The following is a 19,606-nucleotide window of genomic DNA, read 5'->3' on the forward strand; positions in this document are numbered from 1 at the left end:
TGTTGCATGAAAATTTGCAATATTCCTGATGGCAATGGGACAGGAATGCTCATCTACTGGGAAAACACATATCATGCACAACACAAACTCACACCAGGGCCATTTGTTCCCAGAAGCCAATTAATCTCCCAGCACGTCTTTGGACTGTGGGAGGAAACCAGAGCACCTGGAGGAAACCCACATGAGGTTGGGGGGAACATGCAGACTCCACACAGACAGCCCCCTAGGAACTGAACCCAGGGCCCCAGCTCTGCGAGGCAACAATGCTGACCACTGCACCACAGTGCCACTCCTATTATATTTTAATAGAATTTAAAACAGTCCAGTCACAATGAAAAACTACTAAGAAACTACCAGTTCCTGGCAAGCTGTCTCTCCTCAGCGCTCCAGGGGCAGAGGGGCTGGACAGCTCTTTGCTCACCTGGTAGTAGATGTGGAAGTTCCTCTCGTTCTCATTCTGGCTGACAACCCTGGACTTCTCCAGCAGGAAGTTGGAAATCTTACCACCGTCTGGCTCCCCTCCCCGACTGAACTGGATCTCAAAGTACTTCCCCTGCCAGCAAAAACAAGGGAGTACACCGACCTGAGCAGGCATATCTCTTTCAAACTCAGGCCATGCAATGCAGAGTGAAGACTTTTTCCTTTTTCCTGTGTCCACTAAACGGCAGGGGAAAAGATTTTAAATTACGGACCAAGAAGAGATGGATGGATAGCCACTGTTAAAGCAGCCCTGTCAGTGCTACTTCTGCACGTACAGTACGACCCTGAAAGAGATCATAGATCTGTAGCACAATTCTGCTGATATTATTTATATGTTCACAATGTTAAAAATATAATGCTGATATACTGATGCGATTCTTACACCATTTTATTTTTAAAGAACAAATGTTCTTTGTCTTTTGCATACATATTTCTGTGCTGGCTGTTATCAATGTTTGTGTATTTATATACAAGTGTGTGTAGATAGATATACCTGAGCATATGCGCAGATGTGCATTCTTACTGTTTTTTTTTCAATTTTAGTTTTAAGGTCTTCTCACTTGTGGTGCTAAGAATTTACTGTATGAATCTGTACAAAAATTGACTATACGTTTTGGATATTTTTTTTTGTACTTTATGGGATGTTATTTCTTGCTCTGGATATAATATTTTTATTGCTTACTTAGGAAGTGAACTACATAAATTTTGCAATGATAAATAATTTGTAAGATAAAAACTTGAAAAGGCATGTATACTTGCAAACTATATTTGTCAGCTAATTGTCCCATTCCTATGGAATATACAGTAGCACCTCTTTATTGTGAAAACCAGATGCTTAGAATTATGTAATTTCTATACACAAACATAATAAAAACAATAAAACTGCATTTTTTCGGTGGGTATATTCAGAAAATATTCCTAAAAAATAATGTTGGAAATTCCAAAAATCCCCTATTTATTCCACTATATTGTGAACTCTAAAACAAGACAAAGGATGTTCTGAGAGCCTGGGCTGTTTCTTATGATGATTACAACGCAATGGAAGGGCTGTGAAAATTAACTACTTTTCTCTTAAAAACAGACATGTGGGCCTCAACAAGCTTCACAACAGTAGCAAAACACAAAATAAAAAAAAAACACCTAGGCGGGGTCACAGTGAGAGCAGGAGAGAGGGGCCCTGAGAGGCCCTGCGGCAGGACAGGTCCGGAAGGCGGGCAGTGAGGAAGTGTGTTGCAAACGCAGAGACTTTCAAGAAGCACTTGTGCAGAGCTGGGCCCCCGGAGACAGCTGCTTCGCTTCGGTACAGGCTCACAAAGAAAAGGGATGGAATATGCTGAAAAACTACATCCCAGACCCCATTCAGGAAGTCAGACCGTCTGACTGACAAAGATTGTGGGGTGCCTCTCAGTGCCTCGAGGCTCTGTCTGTCTCATTTCAGTGTGGCTCTGTGGAGCAGCACAGAGAGAGCGCAGAGCATGCAGGTGGGTCGTACTGACTGAGGAAACAGTGGGCTCTCAGGGCTGCCTGACCACTTCCACTTCCTGCTCTGCTCTCATTGGTCACTGTCCCCACAGGCCAGCACTCCGGCTCACCCATCAGTCTCAGAGACGTGCTTCGCACCATCAATCCTAACTGTTGCCATTTGAAAAAAGGGCACACCCAGCAGCGCGAGAGCGCATGCACACTTGCAGGTTTAAGAAGAAGACTAGGCTCTTGCCAACACAATCATCGAAGGGGTTTGAGCGCCTGCTGAAGGATGAGCATGGGCTGATGGACAGGAGCCCATGAGGCGAAGGCAGAAGGGGCAAGCCTCCTCTGTCACTACTTGCAGACAGGCGGCGGCACGGCGAGAGGAGTGGAGAACTCACGAATCGGCTGGAGTTGTTGTTGCGCACTGTCTTGGCATTCCCGAAGGCTTCCAGGAGAGGGTTGGATTGCAAGATGATGTCTTTCACATGCTAGGGGCAGGAGGAGACGAGAACTGTTAAAACCACAGCCCAGTGCTGGAGGAAGAGAAAGGGGAAGCTCTGTACAGCATGCAGAAGCTCTTGCTATGACCTAACAGGAGGGGATGCAATGAGTTTGCATCTACTGAGGCAGTAGAAGGGTGCGACCCGCCCACCTTGTGTCACACAAGGTAACAGGTAACTGCTGAGGAACCCCTGACCAGTGTCAGTCTACGTGAGCCCAGTGAGACGCAGTAATCAAACTGCTTCCACTGCTGTGGGGTATCCCACTCACCGCCAGATTGCGTTCCTGCTGGAGGTGTTTGGGTCATATTCTCAAGCCCAACTGTGACAGCGTGCCCTTGCTGGCAGTCACGAGGGAGTCCCTGTGTCAACATTCTCTGCTACGAGTCAACACCCAATAACTGCTCGTATTTGTCATTTTAAATTAATTTGACCATTTTTTTCCAGGTTTTAACAATGACTCCTGTACTGCACCGAGAGAATGCCTGTGAATGCAAGTGAATGCATTTGCAAATGTTCCTCCAACCAGCCCGCCCATCAGAGATCTCCACCCATCCTCATGCTGGGAGCCCCACAGCGCCTGACAGGAGAGCTGGCTCCCACTGGAGGAGCAGCACGACGCGCGCTGACATCACTGCAAGCCTGCAGGTGCCTGGGAGCACAACCCTGCCTGCATTGGCCTCTGCCAGGCGTGTGGGGCATGCCAGCAACAAGTGGCTCGAACCTGAGCAGCACCTTTCCTGACTGAGCCACTTGGGAGCCCCAGCTCCTGCCCTTTTACCTGTACTTTCGGTCCTCCGCCGGAGACTTTCGAGATGTAGCCCATGATGTATTTAGCAGCCACTGTCTTTCCCGCTCCGCTCTCCCCACTGTGGAGACAGAAAAAAATCAGCCCACACACAGCTCTGTGAAGAAGAGTGACTGGCAGCATTACTGAAGCTCCTACACTGGGTGAGGCAACTGATGCAGAAAAAAATACAAATCTGCGTTCAATTTCTATTGATCGATTGAAGACAATGATTCACATGGCCAGGGTGGAGGGGCACTGTTGATTAGGTTTGACTAGACTAGGCAGGCAGGGCTACAATCAATAGCTTCTGCTATATTATAAAAGTGGAAAAAGCTTACAATATCAAGGAAGCCGTGTCCAGTCACTCACCCCAAGGAAAACTCTCACTAATCAAAGAACGGCTTTATGGCTCTGTTCCACTCTATGTTAAATATTAATCATAGGAGAGCAGAGTGGATCATGATTCTAGGTTCAAAAACTACCACTATGTGAAAGGACAGGAAAGTACACAGCAGTGACAGCTCTTTCTCATGTCTTTTCTATGAGTCAAAGAGGCGCCTCACACCCAGAGCCATTTCCTTCCAGACATCCCCATTTAAAAAAAAAGCCTTTTGATGACTGGTGATGATGATAACCATCTAAAAAAAAATAATTAGCCAGCAGGCTGCTGTCATGGTTTGGAACTGTTTGGGCAAATCTGCCAGGCAAATTCAACATAGCAAGGAACAATGCAGCATTATAAAAAGTACGGAATAATAAAGCCCAATCATGCAAAACAAATTCAATCTTCTGCTCTCAGTCGGGACAGCACATTAAACAGCAGGAACAGGACATTCGAGTGGCCCATGCACAAAACTCAGTACAGAGCTTGTTAATTACAACACAGTGTTATAGCCACATACTGTAGCACCACGTTACAGCCCAGTCTGAAACACAACTATCCTCAGTGACAAGGATGAAAGACAGATTTCTTCCTTCCTGGCCAACAAACAAAAATCATATCAGCAAGCACCATCTGTCTATGGCCATGCCTGCTCAAGTACTGAGACCTGAGCTCAAACTGTCAGATTACAGGCAGATCAGATGGCATTAGCTGTTACTGCTGAAATGCTCCTGAACCCTTTTGGCACTGATGAGATGCCTGTTTTTTGCATTATATATACTAACTCCAGACACTAAAATCATGCTCTCATCTAGATCAGAAAGTTAATTTAAGACACCTGAGAGGAGGATTGGCATGCACAGGATTTCTGTTAGTCAATAAAGATGAAAATGATTAGGAAGAATTTTATTTCCGGCAGGGTGTGTGTGACCTAAATAATCAGTGGATTGCAGATTGAACCTGTGCAAACAGAAACTCAGGACTGCAGCGCTGTACAGTAAAAGTGGGCCCATCACCTCTGTTTCGCCCTGGTTCCATTTCCTGCTCGTGGCCTGTTATTTTAGACGTGCTAGTCTAAAACAGCAGTAGGAGTCTCTTGTGGTTCCTGTTTCTGAAGAACTGAATGCAGTGCAACACCTATATAATTCCCCATACACATCACTTCCTGTACATTTCTTCTTTGAGAATTCTTCAAATTCTTCACTGGAACAGCTGATTATCTAATGATAACTTACAGTTCTGTTTTAAAATGAGACTAAGCTCGATTTCTAACGTAGGGAAGTGCTGATTTTGAAATTATTGACATACAGTTGCTGCGTTAAACAAACGCCTGCACCAGTAGGTGTTTGAACAGGTGACGTATTGCTCCAGGTGTTTTCCAAATCTACCCTCCTCCTCACCCCTGCACTCAGTCTGCGTGCTTATGCAGTTAATAGGCCCAGTGAATGCTGAGCAGGCAGAGCTGGTGAAGGGACTGCGAACGTCTTTGCCATGTGGTCGGTATGACCGGAGCACCGGCTGAAAGGGACTCAAGGCGCGAGGCGAGGACGCTCTCCCCGCGGCTGGTCCTCCGAGCGGCCCGAGTGAAAAGGAGCGGAGAGAGAGGCCCAGTACCTGATGATAACACACTGGTTCTCCCCGTCGATGAGCATGTTCCGGTACATGTTGTCGGTCAGGGCGTAGATATGGGGAGGATTCTCGTACTGGGCCTGCGGGAGACAAGCAGGGACAGAGGCACGCACGTGCCCAGGCTGGTCAGATCCTCACCCGACAGGCTAAAGCTTAAGCCTACTTCATGAACCATTCCTGGGGTAAATTCATTGCAGGTTTGTGCACTTCTACTATGATTTTTACCACAGTCTTAGCGTGCTTTCCTGCACGCCTTTGCTTTAATTTATAATGCTGGACCATGGGAGTACGATGGTCTGTTATAGCAAGCATTTATCTCAGTGCATCGTGCTAACCCCATGGTGCAGTGTATTGAAGTCATACTGAAACCACAGCACACTCTAGTTAAAGCAATGGAGTATGAATATCTCACAGGATATTTACTAAGGCAAACATTCATCAGAGACCAATTGCTTAGCCGGAGGATTTATAGCTATAAATACTGTAGCTATAAATTATATACTACATTAAAGCTTCCTTCTAAATTCACCTGTAGTTCCTTTAATCTGCCTTTCTGCTCTGTAACCCATATCCCTGCCAGCACCAGGGGCACCTTCCAAGCAATCAATCACAAGCGTCTTTCGTTCAGCTCTTTATAAACTCACTGCTGAAGTGCTTTACCTTCTGTTCCTGCATGTTATTGGTTGTGGCTGTCCGTGTGGCATTTTTACTTTTCTCTATGACATCTTGCATTAGGGTAAGACTAACATGTATTAGTGCTATCTTTAAGGTCATTCTGCAGTTGTACAAACTTTGAATGACCTTTCACCTTAATATTTGACCCTAAGAAGCCCCAGAGTCCTCATTCATAAAATTCAAACACGAAAAAAGAGTGGTTCGGTATATGCTGCAAGATCCAAGATGACAATGAATCGCAATGAAACTCACAGCATAAGCTGTCAACTCATAAAAGAACCACGTTTACAAGGCAGAATACTTACCGCACCCTGGTAGAGTTCGATTTCTCGGTCAGTGAAATATGGCATCTGTTTGAAAGGGTTCACGGATATCAGCACAGAGCCAATGTATGTCTAGGAGCAATTGTGAAGGAAAGTAACACCCTTCTGGTTCAGCTGATAATGAGAAACCTTGGGTTCATTATTTTGAAACAGAGAGGTCCTGTGATTAAGATAATGGGCTTGTCAGTAGGCCTTGAACCCAGGCCTACTGCAGACTGTCCCAAATCAAGCCCTAATCCTATAGCAGATTGTCCTAGATCAAGCCTTAATCGTACTGCAGACTGTCCCGGGTCAAGCTGGTCAACAATTTAGTTGATAACAATGTTGATGGTGTATCCTTATAATAAATACCTTAACAGTTATTCATTCATATTTCAGACCCGATTCTGTGTATGTTGGTTTACAGACAACTTCTGCTGAATAGAACATAAGAACAATTACAAACGAGAAGAGTCCATTTGGCCCATCCAGCTCCTTTGGTAGTTAGCAGCTTTTTGATTGAAAGACCTCACCCATTCATTTCTTCAAACAGGCCAGGGTATCGGCTTTAACAACGTCTGTGTTACTTGTGCAATACTCCCACAGCCCTTAAGCTAAACAAGTGCCTTCTTGTTCTCAGCTTTAAATGCACTTCAATGTAGTTTTGATTTACGCGTTCTGGTTCGTGTTTCACTGTCCATTCTGAAGACATCTGTTGGGCTGCCTCTGTCAAGGCCTTTAGGGACTCTGAATACCATATTCGTCACTGTTTAAGGCTAAAAAGGTTCAGTTCCTTCATGCTGTAGGTGTAATTAATTCCCTCAGCCTGGGTTGTGTCTGGTTGTTCTTAGCTGGTTGGATTCCAGAACAACGATATCTTTTCTATGGCATGGTATCCAAAATCGAGCTCAATATTATAAGTAAAGTTTTTAAACTTTTAACATAACTTAATTTGACATAACATAATTTAGCATAATTGTTAACAGAACATCCCTTGATTTAAACTCTGTCTATACACCCAACCATCGTTTTTTGTAGGTGTTAATAATAACAGGCAGCGCGGTGACACAGTGACCAGCAGTGCTGGCTCACAGGTTTGGGGCTGTGTACTCAATTACAGAGCTGGGGTGCTGTCTGTGTGGAGCTTGCATGTTCTCCCTCTGTTCACGTGAGGTACCCCCAGGCGCTCTGGTTTCCTCCCACAGTCCAGAGACACACAGGTAGGTTAACTGTTTTCTGGGAAAACTGGCCCTGGTGTGAATGTTTGTGTCTGTGTGTGTGTCCTGTGATGGACTTGCGTCCCATCCAGAGTGTATTTCGTTTTGCACCTGCTGCTTGCTAGGACAGGCTCTTAAATCTGACTGCACAAATACTTCAGGTGAAAACCAGCACAGAATGGCAAGGTAAGAGCTGGGCTTTGAGGTCATACTCTGCAGTGGGTGAGCCGTCAGCAGTACGAGATAAGTGACGTCTTTCCTCTTGCAATGGAAGAGAACACATGAATTCACAGAATGATCTTACGAAGAATGAAAAACTCCCCACTTCCCCTATGACTTCAAGAAATACATTTATAAGTACATTTACCTACATGTCATCTTCCTGTCTTCAGTTCAAGAGTAGTAGGGGATTTAAAAAATTCAGAAGTGAGCTTGCCTATTTTGAAAGCAGAAGCATGTGTTGGGGTTTTGCTCTTGTCTCCTCTCAAAATGAACAGGAACTTAAAGTTTAGACATTTTTAACTAGATAAAAATGCTTCTTTCAAATGGTAGAAAAATAAACCCATACTTTAACCTCAAAGGGAGTAGGACTTCCTCACTTTAATATTTAGCAAGATACACATCCTGCTACAAACATCCTGCATGATTTTGTTCTTTAATTCGGTGTTTTTCATACTGCAAAGTTTCGAATTTGTGAATGAGAGTGTATGATTACGACTGAGCTGAGGTCAGGGGGTGGCCCAGCACAATGACGTTAAACAACGCCCAAAGTTTAATGTTGTTTTCAGACCTGTGTGTCTCTGAATTTTTGTACCATCCTCACTTCTTTAACTTTTAAGAACTTAAGAACAGTTACAGGCAAGTGAAGACCAAGTTGTAGTTAGTGGCTGGGCAGCTTGTTCCATCCTCCCACAACCCTTTGTGTAAATCCCAAGTGAATCCCATTCTCGGTTTTACATACACTACCCCATAGTTTCCACTTTTCTGAGTTTATTTTTTCCACTGCTTTGAGCTTATTTGAGTTTTAAGCAGAAACTGTATATAGATAACTATATAATTATGCAGATCATGTGAGCAATAAATTAGTTAGTTGGTGGTTTATGAAAGTTTCACAGATCTTTTTTTTTATTATTGTTTTCTTTTTGTGGCTACTGTTTTTGCTCAAGACGCGCAAGGGATCAAGCTGGGCATTCAATTGCTATCATTGAAAAGCTTGGAAGTGGCTGACTGTAGCAGTTGACCCATGCAGCCCACTGCTTGTCCATTCCAGGATCTGTCCCCAGCTGGCTATGGGCTGTGTGCTCTGATAGGAGATGTAGGCTAGAGAGTTCCTATTTCGATGCATAGAGTCCAGCCTTTGCCGGGATCCTGGTGTTTTGAGTTGATCAACAACTGTCGATTACAAAAATTCAGGGATCGTAAAAAAAAAAAAAAGAGGTATTCCTAAGCTGTTTTCTGTAAAGAAAAGGACTCACTGTGAATTCGTGCTTACACACAAACAGAGGCTGATGGTTGGGGTCAGGCACTTCCTGTGAAAAGAGGAAGTGAGCTTTGTGTTGGCTCACACTACAGAACCTGGTGCTGGTGTCAAAAACGGAACAGAATCACGAAGCACTGTGAATGTGAATGTGTGTAAGACAGTTGTGTTGTAGCTCTACAGGCGTTATTGCTCAATGGTAAGCCAATAGGCAATGTCACTACGGCAGTTCTCTCCTTGTATGGTGAGAAACTCTTCACATCAAAGCCAGGCTCTGCTCACAGGGAGAGCTGTGTGTGTGCTGGGGGTTGGCGTTGAGGTGGAGGTGGATGTGAGGGTCGCTGTTGACTTCCCCCAATGACTTCAGCTTTTCTGAAGAGGAAACAGGAGGCCTCCGCAAAACAAAAAAGTGTGGTTTATAACGAATTGAATATTCATCAGATAGACACTGACAAAGAACTAGAGGGAAATGTAGGGCAAATATTTTTAGAAAAAAAGCCATATTTGAATTTTCATAATGGCCTTCTTTTGTTTGCACTCCATGTGGATATCTTAATATTAGATCTCTTGCTGAAAGGCATGGTTATTCAGAGTGCCTGATGTTCACTTTTTTAACCTTGATCACTACAGCACCAGGGCGTGGAGCATGAAGGTAGGTTAGCTTTTTCCTTCTGTGCTGCAGATGCAATGATTTTGTAACAATGCTTCTTGAATCATGCCTCCCTCCGTTCCTGTTTGGGACAGGCTGCCCAAGGGTGGCGCGCAGGGGAAACAGAAGGAGGAGAGGAGAACTGCGGCTCTCCCACCCCTCTGCACTGGCACACAGCAGGAGCTCGCCCCGGGGAAGGATACGAAGATGTAATCGTCCATGTAGCGCTTCTTGAGGTTCTCCACAATGGCGTCCTCCGTGATCTTGGACAGGAGGACCATGTCGTCCACTCCGCTCTGCTTGACATTCTGGCTCTGCCAGTGGTACTTGCTTCCCTGCCGAGATAAAGAGTGAGGTTAGGAGAGGGATTGTTTTAACAATTATTTTTCCCTTATTCCTGCTGGGAGTATCCAAGTGTGCAATGAATCAAATCCCTGAGTGATGTCAGATCCTGGCACATGCATTTTCCATATTGCCCACAGACAGATGTGTTCGAGGTCGATCGCATGAGCGCAGATGTGCTGACTGGTGAAATGTTCAGCTGTTTGACGCACCACTGAGGTCAGGTTCCTGTCAATGACTAGATTAGCACATGTCAGGTCTCCCACCCTGCCAGATCACTGCATTCATTTTGCTAGACTGCAAAATTCAACAGTGCAGAGAAAGGAAAGACAAGTGTGTGGGGGGGGGGGGGGTAGGTGTGGCTGTGGGTGTGAGGAGTTTCAAAAGCATTTTGCAGGGCTTATCTGAGTCAGTCTGCCATTGATGAGTCACACCTGGGGTGGCCTAGGCTCTGGGCAGAGAGGAGGACGATGTTTCTTGGTACAGTATAATGGAATATATATTAGAATAACTTAATTCCCCTCCAAGTATTTCCCCTCTCGCATGGAACGGAATCCCGGGAATTGGATAACTGCCCACCTATCCGGAACGAAGATTTAAGACACTTAAGATACTTCACGCCACATGACTGTCCCTGACCTATCCAACCCTGCTGTAACAGACTAATGAGTTACATAAATTTAGCACTTTTCAGTGTAGACATGATAAGGATTTATGATGTCACACTTTGTAAACTATTGTGAAAGGCCACGTTACACACTTACTCAAGAGGATTATTGAAATCTTAAGGAAATATAGGCCAGATTTAAAATACTTTTTTAGATTACTGTTGAAGGTTTGGATGCTTATTTGAAATATACAGTAATAATGTTTGGATTAACTACAGTGGCACGCATCACATTAGACAGCGTCTATCAGCATGATCAGTGACAGTTTTCCAAAAAGAAATTGCAGGTGATGCAGTAAAGAAGCGCGTTCATCTAAAATAAATGACTGGGCACAGTGCAATACCTCAATACAGAAAACAATCCAAATCCTAAACAACATTGTACACTTCAAGTCTTGTAGTTTAACAGCATGTTAAAAAAAAATGGCAAACTGCACTGCACAAAGTCTGCAAAAAATGCTTTTCAGTTTTTCCTTTGTAGTGGTATGTAGTGTTAAATGCTGTTTCTCTTAGTGAATAAAGCAGTGCAACCCATGTACAGCATTTACATTGACGCCTACATTCAGCAGAAGTATGAGCATTTGATAGCTTATAAGTAAAATATCGAGATACAGGAACTGACTGGCCAGGGACAGATGTTCTATCTGTAGCGGCCTTTTACATCAGACCCTACCAGCACACTCAGAAAGAGCCATCCGGAGCCCTAGACGAGGGCTGAGGTCATGTTCCATTTTAGTACGTTTGAACAGACACAGCCCACGCTAGCCAGATCGCCCAAGAACACATGCCCCCGCTAGGAGGAAATAGGAGCCATGCAAATCACAAGTCAAGAATAAACGCTATCTCTTTGCATCGTAGCTAAGGGCGACTTTCATCTGCGGATGTTGAAATGGCCGCCTAGGCCAACAAGAGACAGGCTCTGCTGCAAGTTTGGGCCGTGTCTGCCAAGCAGATTCTTGGGCTGTTGATTTTGGTCTACTGTGGCTGCTGCTCCTTCTTTTCTGCCCCGTGTTGTGGTCATGTGGTACCTAGGCGCTGGCCTCTCCCGAGAACGCCAGCTGGCGTCAGTGTGGTGCTCCTTCATGTGGGTTCCGGGGAGATTGAGAAAGCTCTTCTCTTGAGCGAGCGCCGTGCCCAGGCCTGGACAACACAGCCTCCCTGGGCGTCTAGACGACGTTGTCGGTCCAGTGAAGTCCATCGACACCCCAGCGATTGTCGCGTTTCCTGACACTTTGTTTCACCCAGCAGCTTGTGTCTGCCACCCTCACGTCAGCTCATGGCCGGAAGCTTCTGGAACACAGTCCTGCTGCCCTCATCACCAGCTGTTTGCCGAACGTGCTGGAAGATTTCCCAGACAGAATGGACCTTGATCCAATGGTAAGGAGTCAAGATGACTGGAAGTCTCATTTTTCCACAGCCTACCTTTGCCGTCAGAGCCATTAGGATTGTGACATCCCACTGCCTGCTCCACCACTGAGTGTTTCTAATAATCCTTCAGTTAACCAGATAAGGCACCTGAGCAAAATTCATATTGACCAAGAGGCTCTTTCCACCATCAATCAGAAAACAAAGCAATGAGAGGAATAAAAGAATAATCAAGAAATTGAAAAGAATAGGGTGCGTTGTTGTTAACAAGAGCAAGTATTGGGCAGGAAAGATTTTTCAGATAACTGAAAATGCCCTCAGTTAAAAAACGTGGACACTTTCTGCTCTCTTGGAGACCCACAGCTGGGAGGTGAGTTAAGTAACAGCATGCTAGCGAGTACTATTCAATTCTGTAGGAGATCAAGCTCTCGTAACTCGTTTTGGACAGGCGTCGCTTCATGGCATTAACCTTGACCCTAACACAATCACAAAACACAAACCCAAATACCACACTTTAACCACTCCCGTGTGAGAAAGTGCCAAACCAGGCTTTACCCCTAATCTAGTCAATACAATAATCAGCACCCACTGTGGGACTATTTACAAAGACTAGAGGCCGCGAGGCAGCCCTCTGGTGGCAAGCCAGCTGTAATTACATTCCTCTCTACAGCTGACCAGCCTCATTTGCAAGAGCCTTTCCTGCAGGGTGTCATGTTAGTGCAGAGATGTTAGCAGAAGCTGTTAATGAATCAGGGCTGACTGCTGAGCTCAGAGGCAGCACTGCAGAGGTCCGAGGTTGCTCTGTCGCTCTGCACAGAATCCAAGATGACTCCTGGCTGCACCCAGGCACAGTAGTGACTTATGGCGAGCTAGGGCCAGGACTGACAATCAGAATCTAGCCTAGGATGGAAACTCTCTGCGGCACAAGCATGAGCACTGCTTTATTGAGTGCTCTGAATTACATATATTTAACTGCTTTATAAATCATCCACATTCATGGTGTTTACAAATAATACTGTGAGAATGTCTGCAGATCTACTGGCCGCCAGCAGACACTCTCAACAAACCTGTGTGTGCTCCCCTACTTCATGCACACTGAGTTTCCCCATCATGGCAGCTCTGATGGAACACAAACTGCTTTGGCTCCAGCTCAAAACAGCGGCATTTCACTGAAGGGGCAGTCTGATCACTGTAGCAATTCCAAAAATGTTTGTTTGGTTTAGATGCTTTGCCAAGAAGATACAGTATTTACTTGAGGATTTAAAAAACAAACAAACAATCTGCTAAGTCTTTCTAAGCATCACAGTTATTTGCACTCATGACACTTGAAGGTAATCAAGTGGGTGGACGTTTCCCACAAAGCTTTGCAAATAAAGACGGCATAAGAATTTGCATCAGATATTCCAGTTTGCACAACATGCCTTTAATGAGGCTATCTTACAGGAAGCCAAGTGTCAAAGAAATTTGCGAAGCCACCGTGAAGCTTGCAACAAGAAAGAAAGAATGTGAGGACTCCTGTATCGTAAAATGCAACATGATGGGTAAGGTTACTCATTTGGTATCATTTAGAGACAAGAAAAAAAAACAGTTTGGTTCCCCTTTCTGTTTCTGAGAAGAAGAGGGGCTTCAGGCACAGGCTGCATGCTACAGCAAGGAGCTGTCCTGTCCTTGTGGACAGCGGACAGGAACTGAGAAAGCGGACCTGATTTCGGCTCAGAGCCGGTAGCAGAATTTAACAATGTGAGCAAACAGCAGAGCACAGCGGGACGTCTCCTTGGCCAGGCAGGGAGGCAACACTACAGTCTGAGTGACAATCGCAGGTTAAGCCATCTGTAGTTTCCTGTTATGCTATTATGAAACTGTTGCCCATTCCATTTTAAGAGTTTTGCGTTTCACTTTTTCTAGGTTAAAACATTATTTAAAACATTAGAGTTCGGGAACTCAAGATTCACCTGGGAGGAGGTCATTCGAAGTGCAGATCAGCAGCTAGGAGCTTACTGGTCCAACCAAGATTTCCCTGATTTGGTCAGGACATTTGTTCCAGACTCCCACCACCCTGTGTGTAAAGAAGTGTTTCCCGTTTTCTGCTTTCAAAGGCTGAACTTTCTACTTGTGTTTCCAGCTCCTTTGTCATAGCCGACATTGAAGAGTTCAATACATGCTTCTAGAAAGGGAGAGCTAATTTGTTTAAGAATATGTTTGAAATGAAGTCAAACAGACATTTGAAGGGCATTTAAAAAACAAGGACACAGAGAAATAGTTTAAATGATAACTTCATTTTTTTTTGTTTCCTGAGATGGACAGAACACCAAAAATATCTTGTGAAAGAGCCCTCATACATCACAGAGAGAAACAGACATATGAGTGTGGTGTAACTCCGCATTACTTCCCCTGAACTGTTCCTGATAGCTCAGCCCGAGGAGCCAGGCATTTTATTTTCAGAACGACCAACACAGTAGCCGAAAGTCGGACTACAAATATGGATAAAAACAGAACGGCTCGTGTGCAAACTTGGTGGGTTGTATTTTTAAAAAGTTTCATGTATTATGTCACGCTTCATATCAAACATAGTAATGTTAGTGGGGTCACTGGATTCTTTTCAAAGCTTGCAGCCGACAGTAATCAGGAGAAGATTTGGAGGAAACCTGAGACAACCAGACTAGGAGCTCTGCTCTGGTTTGCCAGTGCTGAACACATGCTCATCAAAGTCTTTGACACCATACAGCGCTCAAACCAAAGGAAATTTGAGAATCTTATATTTTTACCACCACCTGTGGACTCTCTGTAAAAGACAAATAAGGACCAGAACCATCTCAAATACACTGACTAACCAGTCTCCACTCTCTGGGGGGCCACCATAAGGCAATCATGGTTCAAAAGGGCACTGAACTACGCTGTGATTTCTTGCATCCCCAGAGTGTGTTCATTTCCCTCCACTCCAGCTGTTACACTCTACGCCAGCTCCTGCCTGACAGACACATCTGGAAACCTGTCAGTCAAAGGTGGCTGAAGACGGGAAAGGATTCCTACAGGAAAGACTGAATTGACTGATCAGGGATGAACTCTGGCTTACTGTACCTCAGTACAGCACTAAAACACCAAAATTCCTTGTCAGGCAACCTGTCCGTCGAGTTTTTAAAATAAAATCAATTTCAGTGATAACAGTAGTCTTAAATACTTTGATCAGGTTAATATAGCGGGTTTCGGAACAGATTATTATTTTGGAAAAGAACAATCATCTCCACCACTGCAGAAAAACAGGTTTCGTCTCTCATTATGACGAGTATAACTGTAAGTAAGTATAAATGACTGTCTGGTCCCGGTTCTGAGGAACTGTGAACACCATGACCTGCTATTTGTGAAGACGCTTGGTGAGGTTGTATCCCTGCAGAAAGATTCTGATGTGGTTTCTGCGAGGAGACAGCACTGGGGCAATGGAGACACTGTTAATAGCCTGATGGTTGCAGTGACTCAAAGAAATTCTAAAATGAAGCAAGGGCTATCGCGTACTGGCAGTACAGCTCATCACAGGGCTGTTGATCCAGACAGCGAAGAAAATTCCCCGATCTTGAAGAGAGCCTGCAAGTATGCTCTCATTCACAGGACAGGGTCAGGTGATCTCTGACCTTGGGAACGCCAGTACAGGACACCAGAGCAGAATGATCCCCGACAGTTACAGTCTTTCTTTCTCTGAGGTTTAAATGCAATGAAGCTATCCAACGGAGTTCTTTATTTTCTCAGCTTTTTAAAACTGGTATTATTCTCAAGCCTCTAACACTACTCTCCAAGTTCAATTTGCATGGTTTATTATAATAATGAACCTTTACCTCCTTTTCTGATCTTCATAGTTAAGCTACAAAAGGCTGTAAAAGTACACGACTATTCCCTCATCGTGAACTTTCTATTTCTTTGTTTTGTTTCAAAATTTCTTAGAGCATGTGCTTAACTGGGGTGGCATGGTGGTGCTGTGGTTTACATTGCTGCCTTTCAGTACTGGGGCCCTGGGTTCAATTCTGTTCCTAGGGTGCTCTCTGTAAGGGGTTTGTATGCTCTCTCATTGTCTGTACTGTATGTTTCCCCCCTGGGTGCTCTGGTTTCCTCCCACAGTCCAAAGACATACTGGTAGTTTAATGGGCTTCTGGGTAAATTGGCCCTGCTGTGAGTGTGACTGTGCCCTGCAATAGACTGGTGTCCCGTCCAGGGTGTATCCTGCCTTGTTCCTATTGTTTTCTGGGATAGTCTTAAGCTGTTCTGCAACCCTGAGCCGGAAGAAGCAGTTAGAAAAAGGATGGATGTGCTTAGCTGCTTTTAAATGGGACCGTTTTATTGTAACATTCCTGCACTGCTGCATTGTGCAATCGTTTTTTTGAAAGTGCTTCAAAATCTCTTTATGGAAAGCATGACATAACCTAGTCTGTTGCTATTGTTACTGTTATTCTGATCATTATTGCTTTCATACCACGAAAAAGTTACTTCCTACTTCAGGCAAAGCAGTGAGAGAATCTCATCAGATGTCTCACAGTGTGAATTAACTACTGGTAGGAAGACAATGTGGTGACATGGAGGTGACACAAGCAGTTTGACACTTGGGCTTAGAACAACAGCTTTGTTCTCCAGGTTCAGCAGGTTTCTGGAGGGCGTAAGAGAGCATTACACAGGACCACTGGCCATGAGATACAAGAAGCCCTTTGCTTTCCTCCCGGCACTGAAACAGGAACACAGAGATGTGCTGGAGTCTCCAGTTCTGGTCCGAGAGCCTTTGTGGCTGATTTTTGCAGAGCTCCTGTTGCAGTTTCACTACTGTCGTGCACTGCAGAGTAATACTGTGGTTAAAATAGTAAAAGTGAAGGTTAGGCATAATTTAAAAAAAAGATCATAGGAAAGCAGATGTGGGACAAAAGCACAGTAGAATAAAGGCAACAATTGTGAAAACACAGAATTGGTATGGAAAGCTTTCGGAATGACTCGAGAGAAAATGCACGGACAGGTACTCTTCATGTATAAATCAGACTCAGTAGACCATCCACCCTCCTAGGAAGAGCTGCAGCAATCCAGACACTATCCTGGAAGCACAGGGCACAGGTTGCACAGCAGCCCTACATAACAGCAAATGGGTATTTTTTAACAGGATGCTTTGTCACACATGACTGTTTTTGTTTTTCAAAATTCCCCAGCAGGTGGCTTAGATTATAATACCAAATAGGAAGGAAATCCAGTAGCTGTTCTCCTTTTGAGCCTCTGCCTTTATAAGGCAAAGAGAAGGGAAAATGATGTCTGCTGGTGTGTGCACGCACAGAGAAAAGCCAGTCATCTAACGCGCCAGTGCCTGAAACACCAAGAGTCGCATGAAGTATGGGAAGACCCTCGGCCGGCTGTATGACGAGACTGGACTTGGCCCAGACCCACCGGGCTTGGAGAAAATCAGTCTTGAACAGATTTATTCTGGGACCAGTAGGCAGTGGACCACAGCTGCAGCCATGAAATCACTATACAAGCCCCTTCTTCAGCTAATCTTACTTTCAAACACACCAGCACACAGAGCATTTTCTTCTCAAGACAGCGACTGTTTCCTGTATGAAGCGGTCAGATCAGTGCAGTGATAGTGTCATCTGGACAGAGTGAGATGTGTGCATATGTATTGTTGAAAGCTAAGACTATTGTTTATTTTTAACGTGTGATTATTTTGAGTGTTCTTTGTTTTTTTTGTAGTTTTGTATTCTGATACCAAAGACAGATTTCCTCCCTTTTGGATGGACGATAAAGTTGGGCGTATATCTTCTCAAACTAAACCCTTTCCCTGGCCGCACGAGTCAGTGATTTAGCCAGCCCCTTTCAGGAGGTTGCTCTAATATCTACAGGGCATTGCCTATAAAGCACTCAAGTGCGTTATATTATGAATTTATTTTACCACGAAATGCATCTGCAATATAAATCTTTATATATTTATGGGTGTTTCAAAACACAAGACCAAGAGCTGACAAGATCAAAATCAACAAGTCCACACAGAAAGTACCCCAGCTTGAAATCAAAGCCCAGACCCGAAGGCTGTGAGGCACCAGTATGAACCGCTGTACACCTCTCCCTATAAAAACTGGATCAAAAAAGAAATAATACAGGCCCTTGAACTGTGTTCTGAGCATTCTTAGTTTCTAATTTGCAGATGTGAAACCTGTTTTCACCCTTACCCAATCCCCCATAGCTGTTAGTGTGAGGAAGTCTGCTGGAGGCACACTGCAGTTTTCAGTGCAAACATTTGTGCAGAAAGCTTCCTCTTGGTCGAGACACAGGAGCTGACCTATGCCAACCGAACAAACAAACCAGGGATCCACTCGCCCCTTGAATCACAGGGCTGGCTGCATGTGCATTATCCCAGCTCGAGTGAATTTTATTCATTCGATTTTTTTCATAAACGCAAAAAGCTCCAGCATCAACTAACACTGCTCAGCTGTCTCTCAGGTACTCTCTTCACTGCTCTGGTCAGTTACTTCCGCTGAAGGTCCCTTTACAGCTGTGGCAAATTGTTCATGACAAAAACACTATATTTTCTCAGAATACTCCCTATTATTACATTTGTGGGCAAGGCAGCTCTCTCACCTCTTCATCAATCTCATTTTAAACACCGATTAACAAACACATTTATTTGGTACTTTTTTGTCTAGGTTTCACCTGTCTCTGGAGAGCTTAGATCTCACGCTAGCAGAGCTGTTTTCTATTAAAGGGAAGAGCTGTTTTACTAATGGGTTACTACTCAATGGTGAACCATTAATACCATTTCTACAGGGGCTGTTGGTTTTCATGGTCTGCACCTGCTATGCAACGTGCTTATATTGTTGCAGTGTGCACTTTTATTTTCTTAATTTAAAGTTACCTGAATGGCTGCTTCTTTATATATTAGTATAAATGTACACTAATTATTAGTATGGAGTATAAATCTTAGTGCTCTTTATTTTAATGCTGCTTCATAATATTGTCCTCACACTAATATTACTAGTTCTGAGTATTATTCACACCCAGTGATCCCAATGGATGCTTCTTAGCAGGACTGTCAACAGTAATCGTGATACATGCCGTTTATAATATGCATTTACAGAATTAAAAGTGGAATTAGACATGTTACTGCGCTCCTGAGTTTAATTCCAGATCCTGCATATGCATAGAGTTTGTATGTTCTCATTGCGTTTGCATGGGTTCACTCCCAAAGTCCAAAGACATGCTGGAAGGTTAACTGGGTCCCGGTACGAGTGTGTGTGTCTGTGTGTGTGTGGATGGATTAGAATCCCACCAGGTTGTACCCCGATTTGCGTCCGTTTCTTGCCCTGATAGGCACTGGCCTCCCCACCACCCTGAGCTACAAGAAGAGGTTTGAAAATGGAAGAATGGATTTCACGTTAACAGCAGTTACCGTAGAGACATGGTGATGGTTTCAGTTTCATGACTTCAGGGATGACAGCAGTAATCGTCAAGACGTCAAGACGCTAGCCATAGTCTTTGACTGCAATTCCCCCATGATAGCCATAACTATACTGTACACAGTATTTGATAAGTCTGCAAATGGAACAATGTGAAGAGTCCAGTACTTAAGAGGAATATATGATCCGAGATCCGAGAGAGAGGAATCCTATACCCAGATTATGTATGTGGATTCACCCTCAGAGAAGTGT

The 19,606-nt window shown here is 44.3% G+C and overlaps 1 protein-coding gene across 1 annotated transcript in view; it reads right to left on the reverse strand.

Annotated features, from left to right (window-relative positions):
- The window catches only part of myo1f (myosin IF), a 47,883-nt gene that overhangs the window by 19,517 nt on the left and 8,760 nt on the right, over positions 1 to 19,606 (reverse strand). Inside the window, exons 2-7 of the mRNA XM_088622437.1 lie at positions 9,775 to 9,906; positions 6,232 to 6,321; positions 5,237 to 5,331; positions 3,232 to 3,319; positions 2,349 to 2,438; positions 422 to 553 (exon numbers count right to left, since the gene is read on the reverse strand). Coding sequence (XP_088478563.1) covers positions 422 to 553; positions 2,349 to 2,438; positions 3,232 to 3,319; positions 5,237 to 5,331; positions 6,232 to 6,321; positions 9,775 to 9,906 — 627 coding nt within the window. The remainder of the gene's footprint in view (positions 1 to 421; positions 554 to 2,348; positions 2,439 to 3,231; positions 3,320 to 5,236; positions 5,332 to 6,231; positions 6,322 to 9,774; positions 9,907 to 19,606) is intronic.

Source organism: Lepisosteus platostomus, chromosome 27, assembly GCF_059453375.1.
Source record: "Lepisosteus platostomus isolate fLepPlt1 chromosome 27, fLepPlt1.hap1, whole genome shotgun sequence".
Lineage (NCBI taxonomy): Eukaryota > Metazoa > Chordata > Actinopteri > Semionotiformes > Lepisosteidae > Lepisosteus > Lepisosteus platostomus.